Source organism: Dasypus novemcinctus, chromosome 9, assembly GCF_030445035.2.
Source record: "Dasypus novemcinctus isolate mDasNov1 chromosome 9, mDasNov1.1.hap2, whole genome shotgun sequence".
Lineage (NCBI taxonomy): Eukaryota > Metazoa > Chordata > Mammalia > Cingulata > Dasypodidae > Dasypus > Dasypus novemcinctus.
This window is the reverse complement of record NC_080681.1, coordinates 80,924,126-80,952,052: the sequence shown is the minus strand read 5'-3', so window position 1 is coordinate 80,952,052 and position 27,927 is coordinate 80,924,126. Positions and strand designations below refer to the sequence as shown.

At 36.6% G+C, this 27,927-nt stretch overlaps 1 protein-coding gene across 15 annotated transcripts in view; it reads left to right on the top strand.

Moving 5' to 3' along the window:
- OSBPL9 (oxysterol binding protein like 9) overlaps positions 1-27,927 on the top strand; it is a 201,250-nt gene that overhangs the window by 128,823 nt on the left and 44,500 nt on the right. For 5 of the 15 annotated variants that reach the window (XM_004476492.5, XM_004476489.5, XM_071217451.1 and 2 more), the window contains 4 exons: positions 16,387-16,482; positions 17,626-17,673; positions 18,658-18,687; positions 19,227-19,277. In XM_004476492.5, the coding sequence (XP_004476549.1) occupies positions 16,387-16,482; positions 17,626-17,673; positions 18,658-18,687; positions 19,227-19,277 (225 nt within the window). Of the gene's footprint in view, positions 1-29; positions 1,596-11,591; positions 11,661-16,386; positions 16,483-17,625; positions 17,674-18,657; positions 18,688-19,226; positions 19,278-27,927 lie in introns of those variants that run through there. The other 10 variants (XM_004476487.5, XM_058303592.1, XM_004476488.5 and 7 more) reach the window with 7 other exon arrangements.

Below are 27,927 nucleotides of genomic sequence, written 5' to 3'. Positions count from 1 at the left end.
GCCTGCAGCTGCCGGCTCCTCCCACTCCCGGCAGGCTTCCGCCTGCTGCTCCACTCCAAAACCGGCGCAGGTGACCCATGGCCAATCGCCAGAGGTCTCTTTGCCAGGAGCTGGCAGGACTAGCCAATCGGGGCAGTCCCTAGGCCGGGGCCGGGGCGGAGTAGGAGTACTGACGAAGGAGGTGTCCCGGCGGGTAGGCTGAATCTCAGGCTGCACCCACTGCGCCGCAGCCCGGGGATCCCAGTCGAGGGGACAGAGGAGGGGCGCTCGGGAGCAGCCCCTGGCTGTCTCCCTTGGAGGCAAGGAGGGCAGGGGCCTTGGCGAATGGCTTTCTTGCTGGCCACTTGCGGAGTGAGTAGACCCACAGGGTCTGGGAGAGGGGCTGGGCTCTATCATGAGCCCCCTGGATCCCTGCTGCCTGCCTGGGCCCAGACCTTGGGCGCGAATGTCACTCTCTCGCCTACCTTCCTCCTGCCCCTGGAACTCTCTTCACTTTCTTGCTCGAGATGGCTTGGAAGCTGAGGCTAGGGGCCTTCTGTTCCATTGAGGGCTCGTTCGCTACCAAGGAGTGAATCTCTTTCCTTTTTTTCAGTTCCTTTTTGTGAAACTATATTTTCTTTTCGAATGCTGTCTCAAGATATTTTAAACAAAAAGTTAAGCTTTCTGTTTATGTGAGAACCTAGTTTTGACTAGTTGCCCATTAATAGACTCTCCAGTTGTAGACCAAACGTTTTTGAGTTTTATTTTTGGCACAGTGTTGTTCTTGCCTGGCTCTGTATCTTTTCGTGTGATAATTATGATGTTATTATTTGTTTGTATGTGTGTGGAGAAGGAGGTGGTTTTATGATTTTTGAGTAGCTTGTACAAAAATATAGAAAACTTTGAAGTAGTTTTATAGGGTTTTACAAAACAACTGAAGGGAAAGGTTCGGCTCTTAGTGCAGTTTAGGTGTTGGAATTTGAGTATAATGCCTAGACCACTATTTGAATCGTCATGGACTTTTTGCTGACATTGACTCGAGATGTATTAAACAAGAAAATCTTTTGCTAATTTGAAGTAACATTTGGTTTTGCTTGTTAGTCGACTTTAAACTATTTACTTTTAGCTATATTCAGGAGATTAAAAACAAATCAAGTAATTTTTTTCCTACTTTCTCAGTGGAAAAGCAGGGAATGATCTTAGAATAGTAGCTGTAGTTTTTTTTGTTTAATTTTTAAAAATTTATCTCTCCCCTTCTCCCACTCCCACTCCCCCCCCCCGCCCCCCGTTGTCTGTTCTCTGTGTCCATTCGCTGTGTGTTCTTCTGTGACCGCTTCTATCCTTATCAGCAGCACCAGTAATCTATGTTTCTTTTTGTTGCGTCATCTTGTTGTTGTGTCAGCTCTCTGTGTGTGCAGCGCCATTCTTGGGCAGGCTGCACTTTCTTTCGCGCTTGGTGGCTCTCCTTACGGGGCGCCCTCCTTGCGCGTGGGGCTCCCCTATGCAGGGGACATCCCTGCGTGGCAGGGCACTCCTTGCTTGCATCAGCACTGCACATGGACCAGCTCCACATGGGTCAAGGAGGCCCGTTGTTTGAACCTTGGACCTCCCATATGGTAGGTGGACACCCTATCCATTGGGCCAAGTCCCCTTCCCAGTAGTTGTAGTTTTAATAGCCTTTGCAGTGAACTTTAAAATTGGAAAATTTTAACACAATTAGCATGAACCATCTCAGAACATTGCTTGTATTGAACTGAGAAGGTGATAAACCCTTTTAATGAATAGTGTTAATACCTCTCATTTACTTTTTTTTAGATTTATTTTCTGTATCCCCCCCCCCCACGCACACACACACCTCGTTGTGTGTGCTCACTGTCAGTTCTCTGTGTCTGTTCCTTGTGTGCTTGTCTTCTTTTAAGGAGGTACTGGGAACCAAACCTGGGACCTCCCATGTGGTAGGTGGACGCCCAGTGGCCTGAGTCACATCTGCTTCCCTCTCATTTACTTTTACTTTTTGTGCAGCCCAGCAAGAGACAGTTTATATAAAAATATCTTTTCTAGTCCAGAAAAGGTATGTGCCACTAAAAATCACATTTTTAGTTTGAGAGCGTGGGAAACAAGGAAGCAGTAATAGAGAGGCTGAATCTGTTCCCAGAGTGTCCTGAATTTGGTTTTGACGGAGATGACATTGTATTTGAAGAGCTTGTCAATAAATACTAAGCTCCGAAGGCTGTTGGTCACATTTATTTTGGTATTTCTAAAGTTGTAGATGGTGTGATTGTTTTTTTTTTTTTTCATGTGAAAATATTGTATTGGTAATTATCTATCCACTGAGCCACCCCTCAGTTCATCCCCAGTTGATGTGAAGATCAGCAGGGAGTTTCAGTGTTAGGTTGGTTCAGATATCACCTTGCTCTGCTGATTAGAAAGTGGAAAGTCAGGCAGTTGTATAGTTTATACTCTGTTAAGAAAGAGGAAGAGAACAAGAAAAGCTAATACCAGGCTTTAATTCTAAAAAATAAATTCAAGAATGTTCCCTGGAATATAGCAATATCTAAACTTTCTACTGTTCAGTGATAACTGATGTTTATGGTGATTCTTATGACAGTAGAACCAAGTTTTTATGATTACTGTAATGTGTTCAGAAAATTATATTTAGGAAGATCTTCAATGAAAGTTTAAACCAAGATTACTTGAAAACCATAGGTCTTACATAGAAACTATAACTAAGCCTAGTACCACTCCCTAAATATTTTAATTATAATTGATGTTCTCTCACACTCAGGCAGTTAGTCATTTAAAGCCATTTTCCATCTCTCCTATTTTCCATGTCCAGCCATGAGGTCCTGTTAAAGCTGCCTTGATAATAGCTCTTGGATTTGGCATCATTTTTTTGCCGATACAGCTTTAATTTAGACCATCATCTCACCCAGACTTTTGCAAAAACTTTCTACCTAGTCTTCCTGTCACTGGACTTCCCTACTCCCCCCCTTTATCCTAAAAAACAAATCTGACTGAGCCACTCCCATGCTTAAAAATCTGTTTTGGTTCCTCCTTGCCAAAGTCCAGCTGCCTGGCATGTCCTTCAAGGCCTTTCACAGTCTGGTCCTAATTCATCTCTGTGTCTGAACTCAGTTCTGTGTGTCCAAGGCACCAATCCTAGCACTGTAAACGATTCCTCATTTAGAACATAATGTTGCCTCTCATAGTTCTTTGCCTTTCACAGACTTCTCCTTCTGTTTAGAATTATCACACTACATCTCAAGTGATAAACCTCCCAATTCTTCCCTTAACATATAGCTTATATATTGTCTTTTCTATGATGTCTTCCTATTCTCTTCACCTTTGTATGCCACCACTGCACTTTGATCAGATTTCTATATTGCAGTCCTTGTTAGGTTATACTGTAAATTTTTTGTTTGCATATCTAATTCTTATATTATAATTCTTATATTAGACTCATTTTTTTTTTTTAAGTTTTTCTCCCCTTTCCCCCCTCCCCTTGTTGTCTGCTCTCTGTGTTCATTCACTATGTGTTCTTCTGTGTCTGCTTGCATTCTTGTCAGTGGCACCGGGATTCAGTGTCTCTTTCTGTTGCGTCATCTTGCTGTGTCAGCTCTCCATGTGTGCAGCCCCACTCCTGGGCAGGCTGTACTCTTTTTGCACAGGGCGGCTCTCCTTACAGGGTGCACTCCTTGTGTGGGGTTCCCCTATGTGGGGGACACCCTTGTGTGGCATGGCACTCCTTGCGTACATCAACACTGCATGGGCCAGCTCACCACATGAGTCAGGAGGCCTGGGGTTTGAACCCTGGACCTCCCATGTGGTAGGCAGATGCTCTATCAGTTGAGCCAAATCTGCTTCCCACATTAGACTCTTTAACTTCCTAGAGACCAGAGAGTTCTTATTTATCTTTGTATCCGCAAGGCCTTTGCCCCCAGTCTAATGCTTGGCACATAGTAGATGTTCAGTGAATGCTTGTTAAGTGATCAAAGTACAAACCTTTGGCCAGTTGTACTGGAGTTAGGTTTATCCCTGGAAGTATTCCATAGGTCACCAAGCTCCCTGGTTGCTATCAGAAATGAGAGAGGACTTGGAGAAAGTGTTGATAAACAATGTTATAAACTGTAAGGTCTTTAATAGAGTTGAAAGTATACTAATAGCAGTAGAAGCACAAACTGGTTCTGTGACACACTTGTTAGTATCACAGGAAAATGCATGTTGTGGCTAGAAAAGTCAGGGAGACTTTTTGAGAGGAAGGAGTGAAATTTTAGCTGATTCTAGAAGATTAGGTAATGCTTAATTATATATGCCCTTTTCTCTTTTGCCCTTAAAGATGTCCTTTGAAGGCAGTGATGGAACTTGGCAAGTAATGGAGAAGTAAATATTTGTGTCATGAATGGTAATGTGTGTGTGTGTGTATGGTAGTGATTGAGGGGTGGGTGTGTGTGTGAAAGAGAAAAAAGCAGAGAGAATATTAGTCCTTCCCAAATTGGAGTTCATTTATTTCTGATGTACTTCAGGAACTTTGTTTTTTTTTTTAAGATTTATTTTTTATTTATTTCTCTCCCCTCCCCCTCCCCAACCCCCCCCCCCCCCCCCGTTGTCTGCTCTCTGTGTCCATTTGCTATGTGTGTTCTTCTTTGTCCACTTCTGTTGTTGTCAGCGGCATAGGAATCTGTTTCTTTTTGTTGCTCATCTTGTTATGTCAGCTCTCCGTGTGTGTGTGGCACCATTCCTGGGCAGGCTGCACTTTCTTTCGCGCTGGGCGGCTCTCCTTACGGGGCACACTCCTTGCGCGTGGGGCTCCCCTACACAGGGGACACCCCTGCATGGCAGGGCACCCCCTGCGCGCATCAGTACTGCACGTGGGCCAGCTCCACACCGGTCAAGGAGGCCCGGGACTTGAACCGCAGACCTCCCATGTGGCAGACAGATGCCCTAATCACTGGGCCAAGTCCGCTTCCCCTTTACTTCTTTATTATATTGGCAGAGTAACTTTTTTTTCCCCAAAATTGCCACGTCAGCCAAATAGTTACTCTTACTCCTTTGTTTCTTTGCATTTTTTTTGCATTCCAGAGTTTTAAAATCTGATTGCATTAGTCTTTCTCACTGTTTCAAGGTTGCACTTAAATAGTAGAGGTTTACTTATGTTTTAGTATTCTTTGTCATATTGTTGGAGGACTTAGATGCATTTGGAACCTGTAGGTTCTTACTGTGTCTTTATTTAAATGAAATTAATTTTCTTCTAATGTTAATAAGTAGACTTCAGGTTTTTCCAATATGGTAAGATATTAACTCACCTGGTGAACATGATTATTTACCTGGAAGTACTGGCTTTATGGAATCCTAGAACTGGAAAGGATCTTAATGTTCTAAATCGTTCTCTACCTTTTATAGTGGAGGAAAATGGTCTCACAGAAGCAAAGTAACTTGCCCAAGGTCACACAGCTAGGGATTAGAATAACTAGGGCTAGATCACAGATAACTCTTGCTCTTTTATCTCCCAGAGGTAATGGGATCCTGCTCTGGTGAACAACTCTCCATCCAATGCTCAGTCCACTTTCCAAATCCCAGGCCTTTTCCTAGTTTAGCTGCTAATTGTAGTTTCTGTTCAGATTCAGCACCTGCATCTGAAAAATATCTTACACTAGCCTCTCTTTGTGCTTATATACTCGTCCGTCAGCCTGAGAATGTGTCCTTTCTGGTTATTCTCCATTTTCCTACAGATCTATCGTCTGCCCTTCTCTGCTCTTTGCCACCAAAAGCTGACGTCTACAGTATGCATCACCAGGGAAACATTGTCCTCTGCTTCTGGTTTGGCTTAGCCAATGGGAGGTAGCAGCAGGAGACAGGGAAGAAAGAGAGCCTTTGGGGTACTTATTTCTTCTGTTGCTTAACCTTTGGTGCAGTTCTGGCAGTGGCTATGTTCCTATTTGGTCTGTTGGATAGCTCCTCCATGACCCGAGTTTGTGATTGACCCCTGTGAAGTAATATTGTTCCCTTCCTTTTCCCTTCAGATTTGATAAAGGGTTCCTGCTCTCCTTAATTTCTGGGTACTTAAGCATCTCATGTTAGTTTTCTCAGACCTGCCCTCGTGTCTATAAATAGTAACTGCATTAAAAGAAAGTTCAAACATTCCATCTGATTAGGCTGCTTCCTGCCTAGGCTCACTGCTGCAACACTCTTCTTCCCATTTGCCTGTCCAAATCCTGTACTCTCAAATGCTGTCTCCATGAAAACTTTCTCCTCATAACTTTCTCCTTTGAATTTCTTAGTATCTTTTTTATGACACTTACATTACCATGATTGTCTCAGCTATTTGTAGACAAGTATTTATTTCCTCTTATAGATTTGAAGGTTATTTAGGGCAGGGTCTATATCTGCTTCATCTTTGCATCCCCAGGGCATCCAGTACAGTGTCATAGTCAAAAGAGACGCCTAATGAATAAATAATTCCAGCACTGAATCCTGGGGCCCAGAGTATTTGTAAAAATATGCTTATGATAAGATTGGGCATTTTAGAGAATGAATTTTTAGAGGATTGAGTCAATTGTCATTGCTTGATCTTGTTTCTTAGCTAACTGCCATTTATTTCAATACCTTTTTCTCCCTTTCCATTTTCTTTTTCCTTAAAAACTATTAGTTAGGCTTTAAAAAATTCAGTATCCATACTTGTAATACAATAAAGCCTTTGCAATAACTAAATAAGTGGTTTATGGTTTTTCATGAATTCTCTGATTTATAACCTGTAAGAACTTCCAGTTCTTTTATTACTTTTTATGTTTAAATGCTAACAGGCACATTGCAGAATTCCTTAATTAATTCGTTTACACAGTTTTTGTTGAGCACCTACTACAAACCAAGCGCTAGCCTGAGGGGTACAGTAGTGAACAAAACAAAGCCCTGTCCTCATGGATTTATATTCTAGCCGTATTTTAGATCATCTTGATACATTTCTGACAACAGTTAAACTAAATCAAGGTAATTTTGTATTACATTTTTAACAGCTGTAGCAAGAACTTGGCCTATATTTCTTTCTAACTGACAGCTGGATATGCAAAAATAGCTTTGGAGTATGTAATTTTTAAGGGACAAATGCCATATCAGTTATGAAATCTTTTCAATTCAGGGTTTTTTGTTTTCATTGTGAGTATTGCTTTTGTTTTGTTTGCTTTTGCTTTTTGTTTGGTTGGTTTGTGAGAGACAGCTTTTTACTACTGATTGCTTACTGTATGACTAGTTTATCATTCAGCTTCCCATGGATGTTGCTTAATTTATCAGTTTAAGTCTTACATTTTGCTATGCAGAAAGATCCAGTCTTGTTTGATGAATATGTAAGATTTTATTTTTGAAAGCATATCATAATCAAATTTTCAACAGATATTATTGCTGTTGAGGATTCTGCAGTTATTTCAAAAACTTAAATAACTGCTAAAATACTTTAAGGATTTGCATGTTTAATGTGAATTTCCCCTGGTAATATGTAGATCATATTTCCAGGAAATTTGCCTAAAGCTTTCATTTTTGGTGGATCCTCAAAAACGACAAGACTTTGCTTTCCAAAATGCTGTTAAACTGAATGGTAGGCAGTAATCTCAGGTTGGGGAAGGGATGTATTATTTTCATTCCTTGCTAGTATGCCACTCAGAATTTATTTAGGTCTGGGTATGACTTAACCTATGGCCAATAATTCAGAAGAGAAGTTTTGGTTACCAGCAGTACATGGTAAAACAGTGCTTTGATAGGAGGTGTGCCATAGTAGGTGCTTTGTTCTTTATTCGTTTGCTTTCTTGAGTGTTGAGTCATGATGATCATGTTGTTTGCAAGAAGAATGTGGGGGGGAAAATGTAGGTCTTATGTTTTGCTTCAATGGCCATTTTTTTCATCAGTATTTCATTTATTCCAATATAGTGGTGATTGCTAAATATTAATTGCTAATATGTACTTTACCTGTGCTCTTTGTACGTATGTTATATTTTACTTTGGTTGGAAAGTTATATCTGAGCAGCTTTAGGATTGCCAAATTTACTTTCTAAAAACAGTTTAGGATTTTGCAGATTTTTTTTTTTTAAACTAGTTTACTTTTTTCCCATTCTCCTGAAATGGCTCCCTCACTGTGTCTGCTTGTTGTGTTTGCTTGTCTTCTTTAAGGAGGAGGCACTGGGAACTGAACCTGGGACCTCCTATGTGGGAGGCAGGCACCCAACTGAGCCACATCTACTCCCCTGCAGATAATTTTAAATAAATGATGTTAATGACTTTACTAATCAAAACACTTCTAAAATTTTTGAAAAATATTTATAACCTGTACAGTTTCTGAACATCTTTGTATAAAACTATTTAAATTATGGAAAATATACATACTTATAAAAAGTCAAATGAGCCTGAATGCATAAATTAGAAAAATAAGACATTTTCTTACTTGAATGCCTTCATTCCTCACTCCTACTCTCCAGGGTTAACTGCTATTAAGTTTCATGTGTTTTACTAATCTTGGTATGTATGTACGTGTGTGTGTGTGTTTGTATTTGAACAAAATAACTTAAAAAAATACAACTTCCCTATTTTTCTGTCTAGCATAAGGTAATCACTTAGTTAATGTTACTTGATTTGAATTCTGTTTTATTTCTGTAGTTCACTTTCTGAATTCAGAACCTGTAACTCAAGTTTCATTTTGGATTTCTTTTGTTCATTTGATGTATTTCTGAAACCTCTAAAGTAATTTTATATTCATTTCATGACATTTATATCTTAAACATGCTTTACATCTTTTATAGAGATGGTGACAAAATAATTTATGTCCCAACTGGATCACTTTTAATTGTGAAAAAGACTGCTAATAATTTTTCTGGGCCAATAGGCATAAATAGGGACTATCCCAGGCAAAGTAGGAATATGATTATCCTATTTAGAGACTTCAGGTTTTTGTTTTGCCTTGGCAATGATTTTTTATATTGCTTTATTGAATAAATTGGGAGAGTCCTCTGGAAAGGCAAGCTATCAGTGATTTAAAAGAGGAAAATATTACAAATCACATACCTTTATTGTACAGTTGTTCTAGTAACCAAATCACTTTATGGAAATAATATTAGTGTTCTGCAAGTCAAAGGATGACATTATTAGATGAAGATGTCATGAAGAGTAAGCAGTTGTCTTAAGATTGATGTTCATAAGTTTTGGTATTGGTGTCTGCACCTGATTCCTGTTTGGTAAAGAAGCGGACTTCTTTAACAACTACATAAAAACAATTCATATTTGTTTTGTGCTATTTTTTTAAAACTGAAAATGTTATGCATAAACTATTTCTTTGTGATTTACAGACAAAAGAAATTTTCTTTTTTCAAGGAACTAATGTATGTTCAAAAATCAGGTTCTTTTTTTTTTTGGAGGGGAAAACTTTATGTATTTTAACTGTTTGATACCAAAGTAATAACTAAGTATAATTTACCTTTTGCAATTTAGGCATAATACCTAACACTTTTCTGAAAATCTCATATTGGAATTTTTTTCTGTTTTCCAAACTATATTTCACCATTTGTTTAGTTTATTGTTCAGTCCTGTTTTGCTATTATTTTCTTCTTCAGAATTAATTTACTCTTTGTTTTACTTTTTCAAAAGGGTTGTTAAATACAATTTAATATAGGCTCCTTTTCTTGATTTTCTCTATTATAATTGCATGTGTTTATGACATTATCCAGTTATTCATTTTATCTCTCATGTACTCAGTGAGTGCCTTATTGAGTTAGAGACTGTGTAGGACCTGAGGATACAATGGTGAATCCTGGTTTCTAAGGTTATAAATTACAAAGGGGAAATAGAATATCTACCTTTGTGTTAGTTTATAGAAATTATTTTATTTCATCTGTTCAACAGCCTTCAGTGGTATTTATTATTATACACATCTTATAGATGAGGAAATGGAAGGGGAGTAACTTGTCAGGGTCACACAGGTAATCAGGTAGTAATTTGTAGATTTAGGATTTAAAAGTTGAGATCAGTCTGATCTTACGGCTCATGTTCATTTTCACTATGCCAGGCTCCTTTGGGCAATTTTAAGATTATATTTTAGTGCTTTTGTACTATGAACTCTTCAAACATCATTGTGGTTTAATTCAAAAGTGTAATGAATTTGTAGTCAGGGGACTGGGTTGGCATCCCAATTTAAAACAAACATACACACAACCCAGCTGGATAATTTGGACAAGCTTTTGTGAAATAAGATTAATATCTATCTACTTTGCTATCCTGTAATGATGAAATGATTTCTCATGTCTACAAATCTGGAGGGGAAAAAAAAAGTGCATCCCTGGTGAATCCATGGTGTTAGAACTGCTCACTTAGAACTACAGGGGCAGGGGTGAGGGGAACCTTGCCTTTTAGGGCATTCTAGCAGTTATTGGTAAAATACCTATGTAGTTACTGTTTTGATAAAGAGAACCTAATTTGGAGTCTTAGATTATCAGGGCATTGTTTTAAATGGAAAACACCTTCCTGAAGGTAGAATGGACAAAAGGGTTTAATAATATTCAATTTTATGGACAATGTTGAATTGATAAATCTTCACTCCAAAGCCTTGATAGTTGAATGTTCCTTAGGATTAAAAATAGGTAGAGGGGACGCGGACTTGGCCCAGTGGTTAGGGCGTCCGTCTACCACATGGGAGGTCCGCAGTTCAAACCCCTGGCCTCCTTGACCCATGTGGAGCTGGCCCATGCGCAGTACTGATGCGCCAAAGGAGTGCCATGCCCCGCAGCAGTATCCCCTGCGTCGGGGAGCCCCACACGCAAGGAGTGCGCCCCGTAAGGAGAGCCGCCCAGTGTGAAAGAAAGTGCAGCCTGCCCAAGAATGGCACCGCACACACAGAAAGCTGATACAACAAGATGATGCAACAAAAAGAAACAGAGATTCCCGGTGCCGCTAATAAGGATAGAAGCGGTCACAGAAGAACACACAGCGAATGGACACAGACAACAGACAACTGGGGGGGGGGGGAGAAATAAATTAATTAATTAATCTTAAAAAAAAATAGGTAGAGTAGAGTAGTTGTAGCTCAGGGGTTGAGCACCTGCTTTGCATGTATGAGGTGGTCATGGGTTCATTCCCTGGACCTCCTAAAAAAAAAAAACACAAAAAAACAGTAGGAATTCTTACTCTCAGAATTTCTCTTTACCTCTAAGTACTACAAGTTTTTCCTTTTGCCAAAGTGGATAAACTACAGGACTTGTAGATATTTCAATATTTTCGATAATCTAAGGGAATCAGATAACTGTACCTCACATAGAATCATGGTCTTATTAGTACTTTTGGTTTCTGTAATAACTTTTCTTTCATCATTAAACCAACTTTTGTCATTTGGTAGGGAGACAAAATGGTGCCCTTTCTTTAAAAACTCAATTTGCTAATTAAAATTTCTAAGGAACAGAAAAGCCATTAAGTTTGGCATAATTTGTTTTTTCTTTTTTTTCTTTAACCTGCTGCCAGCTGTTCATGTACCTGCTTTTCCTCTGTGTAGTTACAGATTTTTTTCTTTTTATTCCTTTACTTAATTATTAATGTCAGACTCACAGCATAACTTTCTATTCTCTCTTTTCCTTACCTCTTTATGGAAGATCAGTACCACACTTGCTTTTTTCCAGTCTTCTGGTATCTCTCCAGTTCTTGAATTTTCAAAAATAATTGTAAGTGATTCAATTGTAAGTATGCTCTCTATTTCTTTCATTGGATGAAAGCTTATCTGTGATGCATGTCATCTCAAATTGCTAATTGTAAACATAAACTTTAAAAATAACCAAAATGACATTTCTGCAAAGTTTTCATTATTTTAATTATAAGGTGTGCTTTGCTAATTTTTAAAATCATCTACTTTTGCCACATTCATGCCATTTATTTTTCATTAGGAGGCTTGCTTTTGGTGTTTTTCTTTTAATTTTTTAAGTGTTATTCTCTTACAGTTCTACTATTGATAACTTATCCTGTTTTCTTGTTATTCTGAACTTTTCTATGAGAATTCCACGGAATAATTTCTGTTTCCAGTGTATTTTCTTTTTCTCTTTTTGCAACATTTTTTATTTACTATTTTGTGCTGTATAAGAAAAAGCACTGAATTTACGGGTAGGATATTTAGTCCTTTAATATTTTACTGTGAAATAAAATTTGATATGAAAATAATTACTTGTGATTTTTTTCTTTTATATCACTATTATTTAGCCATAGTCCTTCCTGTTCAGCATTATTCTCAGTTCCTCAAGCTGCAACCATAAATTTAATTTCCTTAAAAAAAATTATATTTCCTGATTCTAACCTCATGAAAACCTTCAACTACATTTGACTACCTTTACCCCTGCTATCTGTGTTCTTTCTTTGTCAGCAGGAATAACTTTAAAAGCTTTTACTCCCTGCCACTAAAATTGCTTCCTGTGCTGTTATTACTAAGGGAGTATCTCCAAAGCAGCTATAGCTCATATATACTTCATACTGTTTTAAGGATTTCCCTTGCAAAACTCTTCTTTTTAATGGGGTTGAAACATTTGTTTATGTGTATGTGTAAAATATGAATAGTGTTTAATGTCCCAACTAAAGTTTTAATAGGAATTGATTTAATTTTGCTGGTATTTGTTAACTTTGAAGTACCTTCTAAGAAAAGCAGTACTATTCAGCATAAGTATTGAAAGATGGTAGGATGTATTAAAACAGTTTTCTAATACTAGTCTGTATATTATTCTACTAGTCTATATATTATTTTAGAAATCTTTCTTACATAGGATCAGGTTTTCTGCTCTCTCTCTCTTTCTCTCCCACCCCTACCTCTCCCCCTCCCTCCCGTTTTAAACTGAATACATAGGTCCTGGATGGTATAGAATCATTTGATTTCATGTATATACTTTAGCTTTCTTTATTAGCAAAGGACTCTTAAAAACTAGACACTATTTTGTTTTTGACATATATACCACTTGTTTCTTCTTTTCGTAGATTTCTAATTTTTATGGTTGAGGTCTAAGTTTATTAATGTTCTTCTGATTTAATTTCTTATTATATCACAAACCATTTTGTCTTTATTTCTCTATAATATTTGTTTTTACTTTAAGGTTTAAATGAATTCATACAGAGATCATCAAATTATGAAACTCAGTAAATTAGGGAACTGCAACCTCTTTGGTCCTTACTGCCAGAAATACGACATAATCACTTTAGTTACTACCAAAGGATGTGAACAAAAGAGAACAGAAGTAAGATATGAATAAAGGGAATAAGAGAGTAGTTGAAAAAGGGTAGGAGAAAGAGAAATCTAGGGAGAAGTGGTCCTGGGGAGACTGGTTATCATCGTACCAACCATTGCCAGATGCTGCAACCAGTCTCACATGTATGTATTCATTCACACTGAACTGGCCCTGGAAGTATTGTGATCAGTTAATGGCATAGTTCCTGCCCTCATGGAGTTTATTATCCTTGAGAGAAGTAATTAATTAAGTAATTGTGGTAGTGTGATAAATATTAAACTGGGGAAGTTCAGAGTCCTAGAATACATATCTTCTTGACTCCTTACCTGCTTGCTCTCAAGAGCTCATATGAGATGCCATGGTAAGAAGTATGATGTCACACTCTTACAGGGTCTGTTTTATTTTTTCAGTTCTTTTCAGGGAAAACAGGCCACCCTTAACATGGTAAAGGATATATTCTATTTTTTATGATTGGTTTTAAAACAAAACCCCATTAAAAAGGATTAATATGAAGAAATGTGGTGCTTTGATGTTCTCTATGTTGAGAGAGGAACAGCAACAACTTTTAATGAATTTTTATAAAAAAGTCTACATTAGGAAGTAACAAGTTCCTCATCTTTTAAGATCTTTAAGCAAAGACTAGATGACTTTCAGAGGCATCACAGAAGTAATTTCTTTGGGAGTTTAAATTAGGAGTCTGTATTGTAAGTCAGAGTATATAGTGAAACTTGTATTTTCCTTTAGTACATTATTCTTACAAGATTTGATAAAACAATTTAATATCAGTTGTCCAAGTAACAGCCATTTTTACATGTTATCTTATTGATTGCAAATGGGGCAGCTGTATATGTAGATTATCTAAATACATCAAAAACTTGTGGATTGCTGTATATAAAAGGGAGTTTAATCCAGTGGAGGGGATTTTAAGCTGTCATTAAAAACCTCCCAGTATATATTGCCTAAAGAAAGAGTAAATCTCTGACTAGGATGATGTGGTGTATCAGGTATTCTAAGTATAAGAAATGTGGGAGACTATCTAAAAGGCAGGTCTGAGAAAAGAGCCAAGGTGAGGTTCATATGATTACAGCAGCATCAAAGGGTTATTTTTGAAGAGCTGATTTGGGTAGATCTCAGATTTCAATAATTTAAATTTCATTTGTTGCTCTTTATTCACTGGAAGATTTTTAATTGGATAGTGATTTGTTTATGGGATATGTTCATTATATTCTTACAGTAGTAGTTGTAAATTTATTCAGTAGAGGGAAAAGTCTTAAAGATTGTATTTTTCCCCCTTTCTTAGATACTTTAACTATTATTCATTTATGACTATGCCATCAAATTTTTTAATACTTTGCAAGAACAAGGTATTTAACTGCTCTTAACTGGATCTGACAGTTAAATTATCAGTAATTACATTATATTGAAACAAAACAAAACAGCAAGCCAAGCAGTCTTTCTGATTTTTCTGTGGCACTGTAGCATGAAAAGAAATTGCTCCCTTATTTCATAGAAAAGTATATAGTTTTTCTGGATTTATCTTTCTTTCTTACATCTTTTATTATCATATTCTACATATTAAATGTTTCTAATAGGAAACTCTTTGGATTATCTTTAAAAATAAGCACAATTTGATAACTATATCTGGATTTTATATTACATTATTTGCATTATTTACCATGGTTTTTCTTTTTTTAAACTTTTGTTTTTCTTCATCGCATTTCTCATCAGCAAAGGGTTTTTCAAGTACTCATTTCAAGCATATAAGTTTTTTAAAAAGTATGTTTAAAAAAAAAAACCTAGACAACTTTATCATCTTTGAATTTGAAAAAGAAAGTAAATTAAATGATTTTCCTGTAGTCTAACTAGGACTTAGATTTTAATGTTTTGATTCAAGATTTGAATTTTAGTTTGGCAAGAGTAACGGTAGTAATAGCAGTAAATGATTGTATTAGTAATAATTGTCTTTAGTAGAGGTGGTAACTGCATGAAGCTATTCAACATCTTGTTCATGGTCATACTTCTTGTTAGTGGCTGGAATTAGAAACCCGGTTTGCCAACCCATTGTTGTTTCTGTGGTACTACACTATCACAATTTGGTATGGAAATGCTTTAAAAATGATAGTGCTATACAAAGGTGAGATGTTGGTATGATGTAAAATATAATATAAATTGAGGCCTGGCCTCAATTTACTTAAATGAAGGATGTTTAAATGATCAGCATGCTTTGGCCATAGGCGGGGAAGATAGGGCAAGTGAAGGTCAAGTTTGAGGTGGGTTTGTTGAACTCCTTCACCCATTTAGAGTATAGAGTTTTGTGGTCAGGTTGGGGGTTTTGATATTAGTGTTCCCCAAACCTTATTCCTTTGCTTAACTCCATGGTAATGGGGCATGAAAATATGGCAAGCTGGTGATCTTGTTCTGTTGTCCAGCTGTTTTGTTTTTTCACCCAGGGGATTAGTGTGTTTTTGAGTCAAAGATGAATAAGAACTCAAGTTTCTTTTGAGTAAGGTTAAAACATAGAAATCCTGTGTACACAAAATAGGACATGCAAATGCCAGTGTGATAATCCAAGAAATGTGGGCCCACTAAATAAAATGAACTTCTACACCATGTCCAGAGTATAGTGTTCATGCAAGGGTGAGAGTAAGTTGGGAAGTCGATTAAGAAAAGAGTTGTCACTTTCACTTGAAGAGGAACATCATCGTAGAAGAGGTGAGAATTTTGAGGTTCCTTTTTTTTTTTCCCTGATGGAGGAGGTAAGAAAACTTCAGAACTGATACGTTTGGTTGGAGAATAGGAAAACTGAATTAATGAGAATATGAAATTAAGATTAAGGGACTGAAGGAATGAGCTGAACAAAGGGAAAAAATAGGTAATCTAGGTGTTTTTGTTTATGTTCCATTTGGAGGGAAGAAAGTGATTCTGAAGGGTAGGGCTTATTTGAAAAGCAGCGTATGGAATTGATGATGAGAAGGGAATATTGCTAGAAATTGATGGGGGAGACTGATGTACCACTATTCTTGGAGATGTAAGTAACTTAAATAGACCTATTATTTGTGTAAAAGTTCTATTTTCATGTTGCAAACTGAAATGTCTTCATGTATGAAGGATGAAATATTTTTATTTTTGTACTACTAAGCATTGCTTAAGTACTGCCAGATTTATTGCAAACTTTCTTTTTCTCTAGGGTTTGGATTCAGGATTTGTTCCTAGTGTCCAGGATTTTGATAAGAAACTTACAGAGGCTGATGCTTACCTACAAATCTTGATAGAACAGTTAAAGGTATGGCAGCCTGATTTATATATTGAATTGATATAAAGTAGTGAATGATACTGAGCTTCATTTTGATTTAAAAGAGTTACTTGGGGAAGCGGATTTGGCCCAACGGATAGGGCATCTGCCTACCACATGGGAGGGCCAAGATTCAAACCTAGGGCCTCCTGACCTGTGTGGTGAGCTGGCCCACACGCAGTGCTGATGCACTCCAGGAGTGCCGTGCCACGCAGGGTTGTCCCCCGCATAGGGGAGCCCCACGTGCAAGGAGTGCGCCCGGTAAGGTGAGCCGTCCAGCATGAAAAAACTGCAGCCTGCCCAGGAATGGCGCCACTCACACGGAGAGCTGACAAAGCAAGATGATGCAACAAAAAAAGACACAGATTCCCACAGAAGAACACACAGCGAATGGACATAGAGAGCAGACAACTGGGGGAGTAGGGAAGGGGAGAGAAATAAATTAAAAATCTCAAAAAAAAAAAAGTTACTTGATGCTAATTTACAACCCTCAGGTAGTTCTTCAGCAACATTTAAAGGTGGTTTATTTAAAAATCTTTAATTACATTGATAAATAATGTATTTAATGTATTTTTGGGGCCATTAAAATATAAATATCTAGACATAATTAGAAGACAATAAAGCAAAATCATGTTTATATCCTGTTTAAAATTTCTGTGAAATGCTAAGTTTTTAGTGGCCTGATCTCAGGCCTTGTTTTTTCCATCTTTTGGGGGATGTGGCAGAGGTGGTCTCACTACCTCTTTATCATTACTGAAATAAATGGTCTCCTTCAATACCTCCTTTAAATTAAATTAAAAGCAGAAGTACTGGGAAGAAAAAGGAATGTTTATAAATTTGGAAGACAAAGCAGAAAAATCTATTTTGTGTTTGAATTGATATTTAAGTACTTCTAAGTACTGTTTCCTTTGCTTGAAATTCAGAGTAACATCTTGACTGTTTAGAATCATTCACATAATAGAACTTGCTTTGCTATAGTGTCTTGAAAAAATATTATCTTCAAAATACAGTATATATAAGTTATTCCTGGAAGAAACATGCTTACGAGCTAAAGTTTACTTTTCTATGTTAAATAATATATACATGTAGTAAAGTATAGCTTGATACTATAACCATTTTTTTTTAATCCTGTAGCTTTTTGATGACAAACTTCAAAACTGCAAAGATGATGAACAGAGAAAGGTAAATTCTATAGCCATGGTTTTGACTTTAAAATGTTTAAATCCAAGAATCTTTGGAGGAAATAACAGAAGGACCCCAGTGTTTTGACTGTTTGACCTATTATAATTGTACTGCTACATGCACCTCCAGGAGAGTTTACTGGTGAATTTCTGTTAGTTTCATAATTAAGCAAAAGGGTAATGTGCAAATTTTAAGTGTATTACCCTTTTTATAAACTCAGTTCCTAGGATTACATTCTTTCCTCATCAGGTATCATATGGTAATGGTAGGAAGTTATTTTATTAAATATTCCTGTGGTCCCTTCAGCTACTAAGAAACTGTCGAGAATTTTCAGAGTAAACAGAAGCCACAGGGAAACAAAACAAGTGCTGCTTTAATTGTAGTTCTTCTGTCTACCTGCCACTTTGGAATTCTGACAACCATTTTGTAGTTTGAACATTGTTTTCTTTTTTTTTTAATTAACATCTTTTCTCCCCTTGACTAGATTTTCTGATGTAGTACTGTTTTTTAATTTATTTTTGTTTTCCTGGGGCCTGTAGCCTTGCATTTTGCTTATTTATATTTCATAATAGTAGTAACTTATATTCTAACTCACCTTCTATTCTTAGTTTTGTCACTTAGTTCCTTATAATCTGTAATTAGTTTATTAAAGTTAAAGGTGATTCTCAAGCATTTTTAAATCACACAAATCTGTAGAAAAGATAAAACTTGTCTTAAGGTAAGGTGTATGAGTATTTTATATTCTTATAAATTACATGGATTTTACTTAGGGTTTGATCCCTTCAATGCCTGGAATTTTTATTTAAATATTTGATTTAAATAAAAAAGTATTACCAAAAATACCTCCCTTCTCACTCTATCTGTACTAACATACAGTAATGGGTACATTTTGGTAAAATTCTGTAAATGACTAACACATTTAAAAAAACAAAAACAAAACTTTGTGCTTCTGATTATTTCTGTTTAAACTTACATTTTTCACAGAAAATTGAAACTCTCAAAGAGACAACAAATGTAAGTTATATATGTTTGATAAACTCTGGCTTTGCATTAGGAAATGCTTTAAATGTTATCCCTATTTTAAGCTGCTACTGTTGATGAGCAATCGAGGCTTTAATTTTTATGAGTTTTTATTAGTGCTGAAGAATTATATTATTTTCCAAAGCAATTTAAATAAATAGAGTAATCCCTACAATTGAAATCAATTTCACATACCTTTTTATCTAATCCTATTCTAGTCTATCTGAGATCCTTGGATAAAAAGTGTCATCCATGAACAAAGTATTTTGCCTTTTTTATAATTAAAATGTATCGTGATTCAAGTTTTCTGAAGCATTGGCCTTCTGGTATTATATAATGGACTACTAATGGAATTTGTGTTCTGGTAACACAGCATAATAATCAGCATGATGGAACCCACAGAATATCCAGAGAGAGTATTTCTTGTCTGATATAAACTTACACACTGCACATTTGAACTGCTTTTTATATTTTAAGTTTTAACATTGTATGACCTTTTTATTGGACACTAAAATCAGTGTTTTGTTTTGTAGAGCATGGTAGAATCAATTAAACACTGCATTGTGTTGCTGCAGATTGCTAAAGTAAGTACATTTTACTTTTAATTATGTTCATTTAATGGGATTTAAAAATTATAACGGCCTTTTCCTCTTAAAGCAGAAAAAAACTTGGTTCTGAAATACATTACCTTTCTACAGTAAACTATATTGTGGGTTTCCTGGTAGTATAGAACAACTATTGTGTTGGTTTTCTTACCTGCATGTGGCTGTTTTCAATAAGGTATTTTCTGGTGGTTGCTAGGAAGAAGGGGAGCATGTTAGAAAATTCACCCTTTCCATTTTATCCTTATCATTGCTTGGAACAGAGACATATTTTGCAAAATCCTTTATAAAACATTTTTTCTTGGTAATTAGCGGAACAGAGTTTTGGCAAAGTTCTTTCTCCTATATATAATAAGTATAATAGAGATAAGATTAATTTTTCATTACAGATTTTTTTCTGTTACAGAACTTCATTAATGAACCATTACTTTACTTTTATTCATGAAATAAAATATATATTGAGTTATTGTAGGTTAGAAATTTCATTGTTATTGTCAGCTTTTCTGAGAAATTTTAGTTTCTCCAACCCAAACACATATTTTATTGTCTGCAATTTTGAGAATTTCAGATTTATTGTTTAAGACTAAGAATTAATTCTTCCCCCTATTATTTCTCTCTGTGTCCCCTGTGTTTCTAAACAGTGGCAGGAAGCGGGTGGGCAGACAGCTTAGGACGCAAGTTTAGAAATGATGTTTATGTCTTTAATTACTGGCCTCTTTTACTTGTTCAATTGCATATATTCATTTGCCCAATAATAGTCTTTACCTAGCATTATTAATGACACAATAGTGTAAAATAATCCATTTGTGGGAAGATAGTAAGGATATTTAGCTTATAAGTTAAAGGGGCCAATGTCATTTTCTGTCAAGGCCAGATTCAGTATTTACTTAAAGTGTCAGAACTTCAGGGTTTGGGTTGGTTGTTCTAGGTATTCCTGATCACTGTGTCTGATTTTCTTTATATGTGTCTAAATTTTTTATCTACTTTTGTGGATGGGGATATTTTCTAAAGCTTAAAAAGAGAGGCTGGTGTGGAAGGCCTGAAGAGACTAAGATTTTTGCTTTTCTTGGCTATGAAATTACATGGGTTTGAAGTACCTGTAGTTACTCAAAAATGAGTAGTTATACCATGCTCTTTGTGAGCAGATACTTTAGGGCATTCATAATGTCTTCTTTGGAAGAGTAAGGAAGTAGAAAAGCTGACAGTGTTCGGGCAAGTTGGGGGGATCTGTGAAAATAACAAAGATCATTAAATAGCTATAAAACAATGCAACTTTAGCCTCTCTCAGTAGCTTACCTTTTAGTCATCCGTCAAGAACATTTTTGGTCTTCTGTCTTTCTAATGAATTTCTTTTTTTAAAAATTATTATTTTTATTTTTTTATTAAAGTTAATAGATCACAAAGAACATTATATTAAAAAACATGAGGTTCCCATATAACCTACTCCCTACCCCCACCCCTATCATTTTTGTAAATTGTGTTTTTTTTATGATATATATATCTCAGATGGAATGAATTTCAATTCAGATTACTAAAACTCTTTTCTAGAACTTTCTGCAATTTAGTCTGTACATACTGTCTTTATTTTAGCCCAATTTGAAAACCTGCATTTCATTCTCCTTGTGAATGGGTAACTCAGATCAAATAAATGGAGTTTTGCTTTTTAATTTTTTTTCTAGGAACAAGTTTTACTGTTATTAAGGCTGTTTATGTATAAATACTAAGCCTCAGATTATATGTATACCCTATATGAAGTCTGTGTGAATCTTTATTTTACATATAAATCAAATCATGTCACTGTCTGCTTCAGTCCCTCTAGTGGTTTCTCACCTCACTTGGAATGAAATACCATGGTTTACATCAATTTAGCCATTACTCCTCCCTCATCTTACCTCCCATACTCACTTGATCATACCATGCCAACAACATTGGCCTGTTTCCTTTTTCTCAGAGACACCAAGCTTTTTTCTGCCTCAGAGATTTGTACTTGTTTTTCCTTCTACCTGGAAGGCATTTCCCCAGATATCTGGAAGGCTTACTTTCTTCAGATTTCTGCTTTTTGGAAAGACCTCTCATGACCACTCTATCTTTAAATAATCTTTGTGTTCTCCCAGCTTCTTTTTCTTCATGGCCTGGTATCACTAGCCAAATACCGTATCTGTTTTTTGTCTATCTAATATCCATTGAGGATTTTGTCTGATATACTGCTTTATCCTTGGTGCCCAGAACAGTTGCCTGCCATATAGAAGGTGCTGATAGATAATAGTGAATTATTGAATGAATTTTCTAATGCATAGTTTTTAATGGTTGCATGGTTTAGTATTTCCTTTATACATACGATTTTTAATTCAACCACCTCTGTAATGTTAGTAATGTCAGATGCACTGTGATGTTTATCCTTTTACGGTAATCTTTAGGTTAAATCCTTATCAATTAATCTGTGATTGATATGGGGTTTTAAAATAACATTGAGAGGCAGGATAGCATAATCTGCAAGGGCAAGGGCTGAACCATACTGCCTGGCTTTGAATTCCAGTTCCAGAACTTGAGCCAGTTTATAAATCCTTTCTCTCTCTTGATTTTCTTCTATATAGATGGGGATAATAATAGTACCTGTCTCTTACTGATACTGTGATGCTTAAATGAATTTCTATTTGTATTGCTCAGTGCAAGGCATATAATAAGCCTTAAATAAATGTTTTTTATATTAAAATTTTTTTGAGAGTTCTAAATTTTAAAGTGACAATATCCTGTGTTGGTGAAAATGTGAGAACTTTTATCCAGTACCAATGTGAATAGAAATTGTTACAGCCACTTTGGAAGACTGTTTTCAACTGGCAGGTCAATAAAACATTAGAGTCAACTACTTTGAAACATAAAATGTCATTTGAGATCCCAAAGGGATATAAAAAGCTAATATTTAAAAAAAGATTTATTTATTTTTCCCCACCCACTTGTTTGCACTTACTGTGTCTGTTCGTCTTCCTTGTTCTTTAGGAGGCATAGGGAACTGAACCCAGGACCTCCAATGTGGGAGGAAGGGACCTAATCTCTTAAGCCATCTCTGTTCCTGTTTTGTTATGTCCCTCATTATGTTTTTTCTTCTTGTATCTCTTATTGCATTATCTTGTTGCGTCAGCTCACCACACCTGCATGTTGCATCAGCTTGCTGTCTTACTTGTCCTCTCTGGCAAGCATCAGGAACCTCCACTTTCTGCTTTGTTGTGTCTCTCATTATCTTCTTTTTTCTTGTGTCTCTTGTTGCAACCTCTTGTGTCAACTTGCCATGCCTGCCTGTCATGCCAGATCACTGTCTTCTTTAGGAGGCACTGGGAACCAAGCCACAGAGCTCCCATGTGGTAGGCAGGAGCTCAATTGCATGAGCCATCTCTGCTTCCCAAGATTGCTAATTTTATACCTTTATTGTTTTGGGGCTGATTTAATATTAGCTTCTTAGAGACAACATGTGGAGAGGGCAGCAGGAATGGAGATAATCTGGGAGGCCCATGTAGCTTGATCAGTTCTTCATCAAGATCTGGTGGTGTGACCACATGCCACAACTCATAAATGTTTGTATACTTACAATGTCATGTTAGTTGATTGTGATTCATCATAGAATTATTGTTATTTAAAAGTAACTACTGGGAAGCAGATGTGTCTCAAGTGATTGGGCTTCTGCCTACCACATAGGAGGTCCTGGGTTCGGTTTCCGGTGCCTCTTGGAGAAGGCAAGCTGGCGCAGCGAGCTGTTGCAAGAAGATGATGCAACAAAAGAGACACAAAGAGGAAAGACAATGAGAGACCCAACAAACCAGGGAGCTGAGGTGGCTTGGGTGATTGAGCACCTACCTCCCACATGGGAGGTCCGGGGTTCAGTTCCCAGTGTCTCCTAGAGAGAAGACAAACAGACACAGAGCACAGAGCAAATGGACACAGAGAACAGTGACCACAAACAACAAGTGGGGGTTAAATAAATAAAGTAAATCTTTAAAAAGATAAAATAAAAATACTGAATTTAACAAAAACAGTATACTAGTCGCCTTTTGGTTATGATTTTTTTATTTTTTTATTTTTTTAATTTTTAATTTTTTTTAGGAGTTACTGGGGATTGAATCCAGGGCCTCGTACATGAGAAGTAGGTGCACAATTGCTGAGCTACACCTGCTCCCTGGTTATGATTTATAATGAGTAAAAACTTTTACTCTGATAGATTGTCACCAGATGGTTAAATTATGCATTTGAACAATATTTCTATGTAACTAAACATCAGGCTCTTTAAATGGTATTTCATAAAGGCAAATATAAAGACAATTAGTGTTTTCAAGGTACAGACAGATCAAGTTGTTTTACATAATTTTTAATGTTTTGCCTAAAATAGGTACAAATAAATATTGTTGATTGATTAAATTGGTATTTAAGACTTCAAGTTTGTCGTGTATTTACTTTAATATCCTGTGTAGACGAGCAATGCCAAGTAAAAATATAACAAGACCCACAAATATAATTTAAAAATTTCTATTAACTACATTAAAAGAGGTACAAAGAAACAGGTGAAATTAATGTTAATAATGTATTTTATTTAACCTGGTATATCCAAAATTTTATCCTGTCAACATATAATCAGTATAAAACTTGATTAATGAGACAGATCATGTTTTTTTTTTGTCCGTTTTCCCACCAAGTCTTCACATTTCTGGGTGTAGTTTACACTTTGAACGAGCCACATTTCAAGTTCTCAATAGCCATGGGTGACTAGTGGTTACTAAACTGGACAGTGCAGATCTAGGTTGCCCTTTAGAACTGGGGGATTTCTGACTGTATACTTGTTTTTTTTCCCAGCTAAACAATGCCTAAATCTTTATTTATTGTAACCTACATTTGTTTTCAAATTAGGCAGTTTCACATTGAGTGACACAAAAGGAAATTTAAATTACCAATAGTTTGCATGTAAGCTTGATTACAGTCTTAATGAAAAGAATAACACAGTAACAAAAATTCTCAAGAAACTCCCATTTTGTGGATTGGCAGCTGATAGCACTTCCCTTAAATCTTTGATTTTCTGCTGCTTTCTGTGCAGTAGGCTACAAAGCACATAAAATCCATAACTGGAGACAGCTGAAGGTAATACAAAGACAGGTATGTAACATTAGTCACCTATTGCCCTTGTAACAAAGTGAACCAGTTTTTAAATGTAAACTGCCGAGAGTTTTTTGTGGAGAGGGGTGTAGCACAGTGGTTGAGCACCTGCTTCCCAAATACAAGGTTCCAGGCTCAATCCCCAGTATCTCCTTAAAAAAAAAAAAAAAAGGGTTTTTGCCACTTGCTGGTGACAAACAGTGATGCAATTATGGGAGAGAGTGATCAGAGACATAATGACGTGAACTCTTAAAGAAAAGCAACTGTTCTACTTTAAATTCATTTCTGATGAAAACAGGACCAGATTTTTATATTTCCAAATCATGAGTATCAGCACACAGTTTTAAAAGTTAAAATGTTATTTGAGATTGCTGTATCTGATTCTACAGCTTGAGAGACTGCCAGGGGAAAGGAAAGAAAATTTTTTAAAAATTTCAAAGTCACATAATAGCTGGGTGTAACATAGCAGCAATCTGCATGCTCCATCACAGCTTTCTGTTGTAACTGCTCCCATTTTTTTCTGAAGGGAAAAATCTCCAAGTAATATCAGGAAGTTTTGTTTTTATTTTTTTGTTTTGGAAATTATATCACTTCTATTTGGCATATGACCTTTGCTTAATTAAAAAAAGAATGCTATAAAAATCACATTAGATCAAGGTTTCAGCTTTTGATGTGGCAGACTGTTGCTTGGTAAGCAGTAATTACAGTGTATTGACCTAGTACAAATGGCAGGAGAATACCTTAGAATAGCACAACTTACACTGATGGTCTCAATAACACTTTTTAATGTGTTTTTTTTTCACCATTTGTATTTCTTCTTTGGACAAATGTTTATTCACATATTTTGCCCATTTTTTAATCAGGTCATTTGTCTTTCTGTTGTTGAGTTGTTGCATCTCTTTATATATCTTAGATATAAAATCCTTATCAGATACATGATTTCCAAATTTCTCCCATTAAGCCTTTTAACCTTTTTGACAAAGTCTTTTGAGGTGTAGAAGTGTTTAATTTTGAGGAGGTCCCATTTATCTATTTTTTTCATTTTTTGTTTCGGCTTTGTTTGTAAGATCAAGAAAACACCACCTACCACAAGATCTTGAAGATGTTTCCCTAAATTTTCTATTGGTAGTTTTATAGTCCTGGCTTTTATATTTAGGGCTTTGATCCATTTTGAGTTGATTCTTATGTAGGGAGTGAGGTAGGGGTCCTCTTACATTCTTTTGGTTATGGATATCCAGTTCTGTCAGCATCATTTGTTGAAGAGACTGTTTTGTCCTGGTTAAATGGAGTTGGTAGTTTGACAAAAACCAGTGGGCTGTAGAGGCATATAGGTCAGGATTTATTTCTGGACTCCTAATTTTATTCTGTTGATCAATGTGTCTGTCTTTATGCCAATATCATGCCTTTTTTTTTTTGAAGGAAGTACCAGGGATTTAACCCAGGACTTTGTACAAGGGAAAATGGTACTCAAACCACTGAGCTACCCCTGCTCCTGTCCTTGCTGTTTTGACCACGTATCTTTGTAGTTCATTTCAGGGCCAGGCAGTGAAAGTCTTCCCATACCTTCTTTGTTTGCATTTGCTATGTCTGTTTTTGTTGTGTGCTGGTCTTCTTTTTTTCTTTTTGGGGGCACTGGGAACTAAACCCAGGATGACCCATGTGGGAGGGAGGTGCCTAATCTCTTGAGCCACCTCCACTCCCTGCTTTGTTGTGTCTCTCATTATATTTTCCTCCATGTCTTTTGTTGCGTTGGCTTGCCACACCAGCCTGTTGCGTCAGCTTGCTGTCTTGCTTTTCTTCTTTAGGAGGTACCAGGAACTGAACCCAGACCTCCCTTGTGGTAGGCTGGAGTTCAATTACTTGAGCCACATCTGCTTCCCCATTACTAATTTTTGTGAGTTGACTTTTTTTTTTTTTTCCTCCCCCCCGCCCCGTTGTCTGCTCTCTGTGTCCATTCACTGTGTGTTCTTCTGTGACCGCTTCTGTCCTTATCAGCGGCACCGGGAATCTGTGTTTCTTTTTGTTGCGTCATCTTGTTGTGTCAGGTCTCCGTGTGTGCGGCAGTTTTCCTGGGCAGGCTGCACTTTCTTTTGTGCTGGGCGGCTTTCCTTATGGGGTGCACTCCTTGCTTGTGGGGCTCCCCTACACGGGGAACACCCCTGCGTGGCACGGCACTCCTTGCGCGCATCAGCACTGCGCATGGGCCAGCTCCACACGGGTCAAGAAGGTCTGGGGCTTGAACCACGGATCTCCCGTGTGGTAGGCAGACGCCCTATCCATTGGGCCCAGTGTGCTTCCCTGTGTGTTGATCTTATATCCTGTCACTTTGGTGAAGTCATTTATTAACTCAAGTAGCTTTGTCTTAGAAATTTCATAAGTTTCTAAATATAGGATCACATCATGCAAATAGTGAGAGTTTTACTTCCTCTTTTCTATTTGATGCCTTTTTTCCTTGTCCAATTGTTCTGACTAGAACTTTTAGCACAATGTTGATTAACAGTGGTGACAGCATCCTTATCCAATATTAGAGAACAACCTTTTGCTGTGGGTTTTTCATAAATGCTCTTTATCATACTGAGGAATTTTCCTTCGACTCCTATCTTTCCAAGTGTTTTTACCAAGAAAAGATCCTGGATTTTGTCTAATGCCTTTTCTGCCTTGATTTAAATGATCATGTGGTCTTTTTTTTCCTTCAGTTTGTTAATGTGATGTATTATGCTAATTGATTTTCATATGTTGAACCACCCTTGTGTACCAGGAGTAAATCCTGCTTGGTCATGGTGTATAAGTTTTTTGATATGCTGTTGGATTCTATTTGCAAGTATTCACTTGAGAATGTTTGCATCTATGTTTATTAGAGCGATTGGTCTGTAATTTTCCTTTCTTGTATCTTTATCTGCTTTTGGTATTAGAGTGATGTTGGCTTCATAAAATGTGTTGGGTAATTTTCTTTCCTCTTCAGTTTTTTGGAAGAGCTTTAACAGGATTGGTGTTAATTCTTTTTGAAATGCTTGGTAGAATTCACCTGTGAAGCCATCTGGTCTTGGACTTGGGAGAATTTGGTGACTAACTCAGTCTCTTTAAATATGATTGGTTTGTTGAGTTTTTGTGTTTCTTGTCAAGGCAGTGTAGATTGTGTTTCTGGGAATTTGTCCATTTCATCTAGGTTGTCTGGTTTGTTGGCATACAGTTTCTCATAATATCGTCTTATGATCTTTTTTATTTCTCTGGGGTCAGTTTTAACTTCCCTCCTTTCATATCTGGTTTTATTTATTTGTCTCTTCTTTCTTTTTTCTTTGTTAGTTTAGCTACAGCTTTATTGATTTTATTGATCTCAAATAACCAGCTTTTGGTTTTGTTGATTTTCTCTTTTTTTTTTCTCAATTTCATTTATTTCTGCTCTAATATTTACTATTTTTTTCCTTTTTGCTGTGGGATTGTTTTACTGTTCTTTTTCTGGTTTCTTCAGTTGTTCAGTTAAATCTTTTGAGTTTAA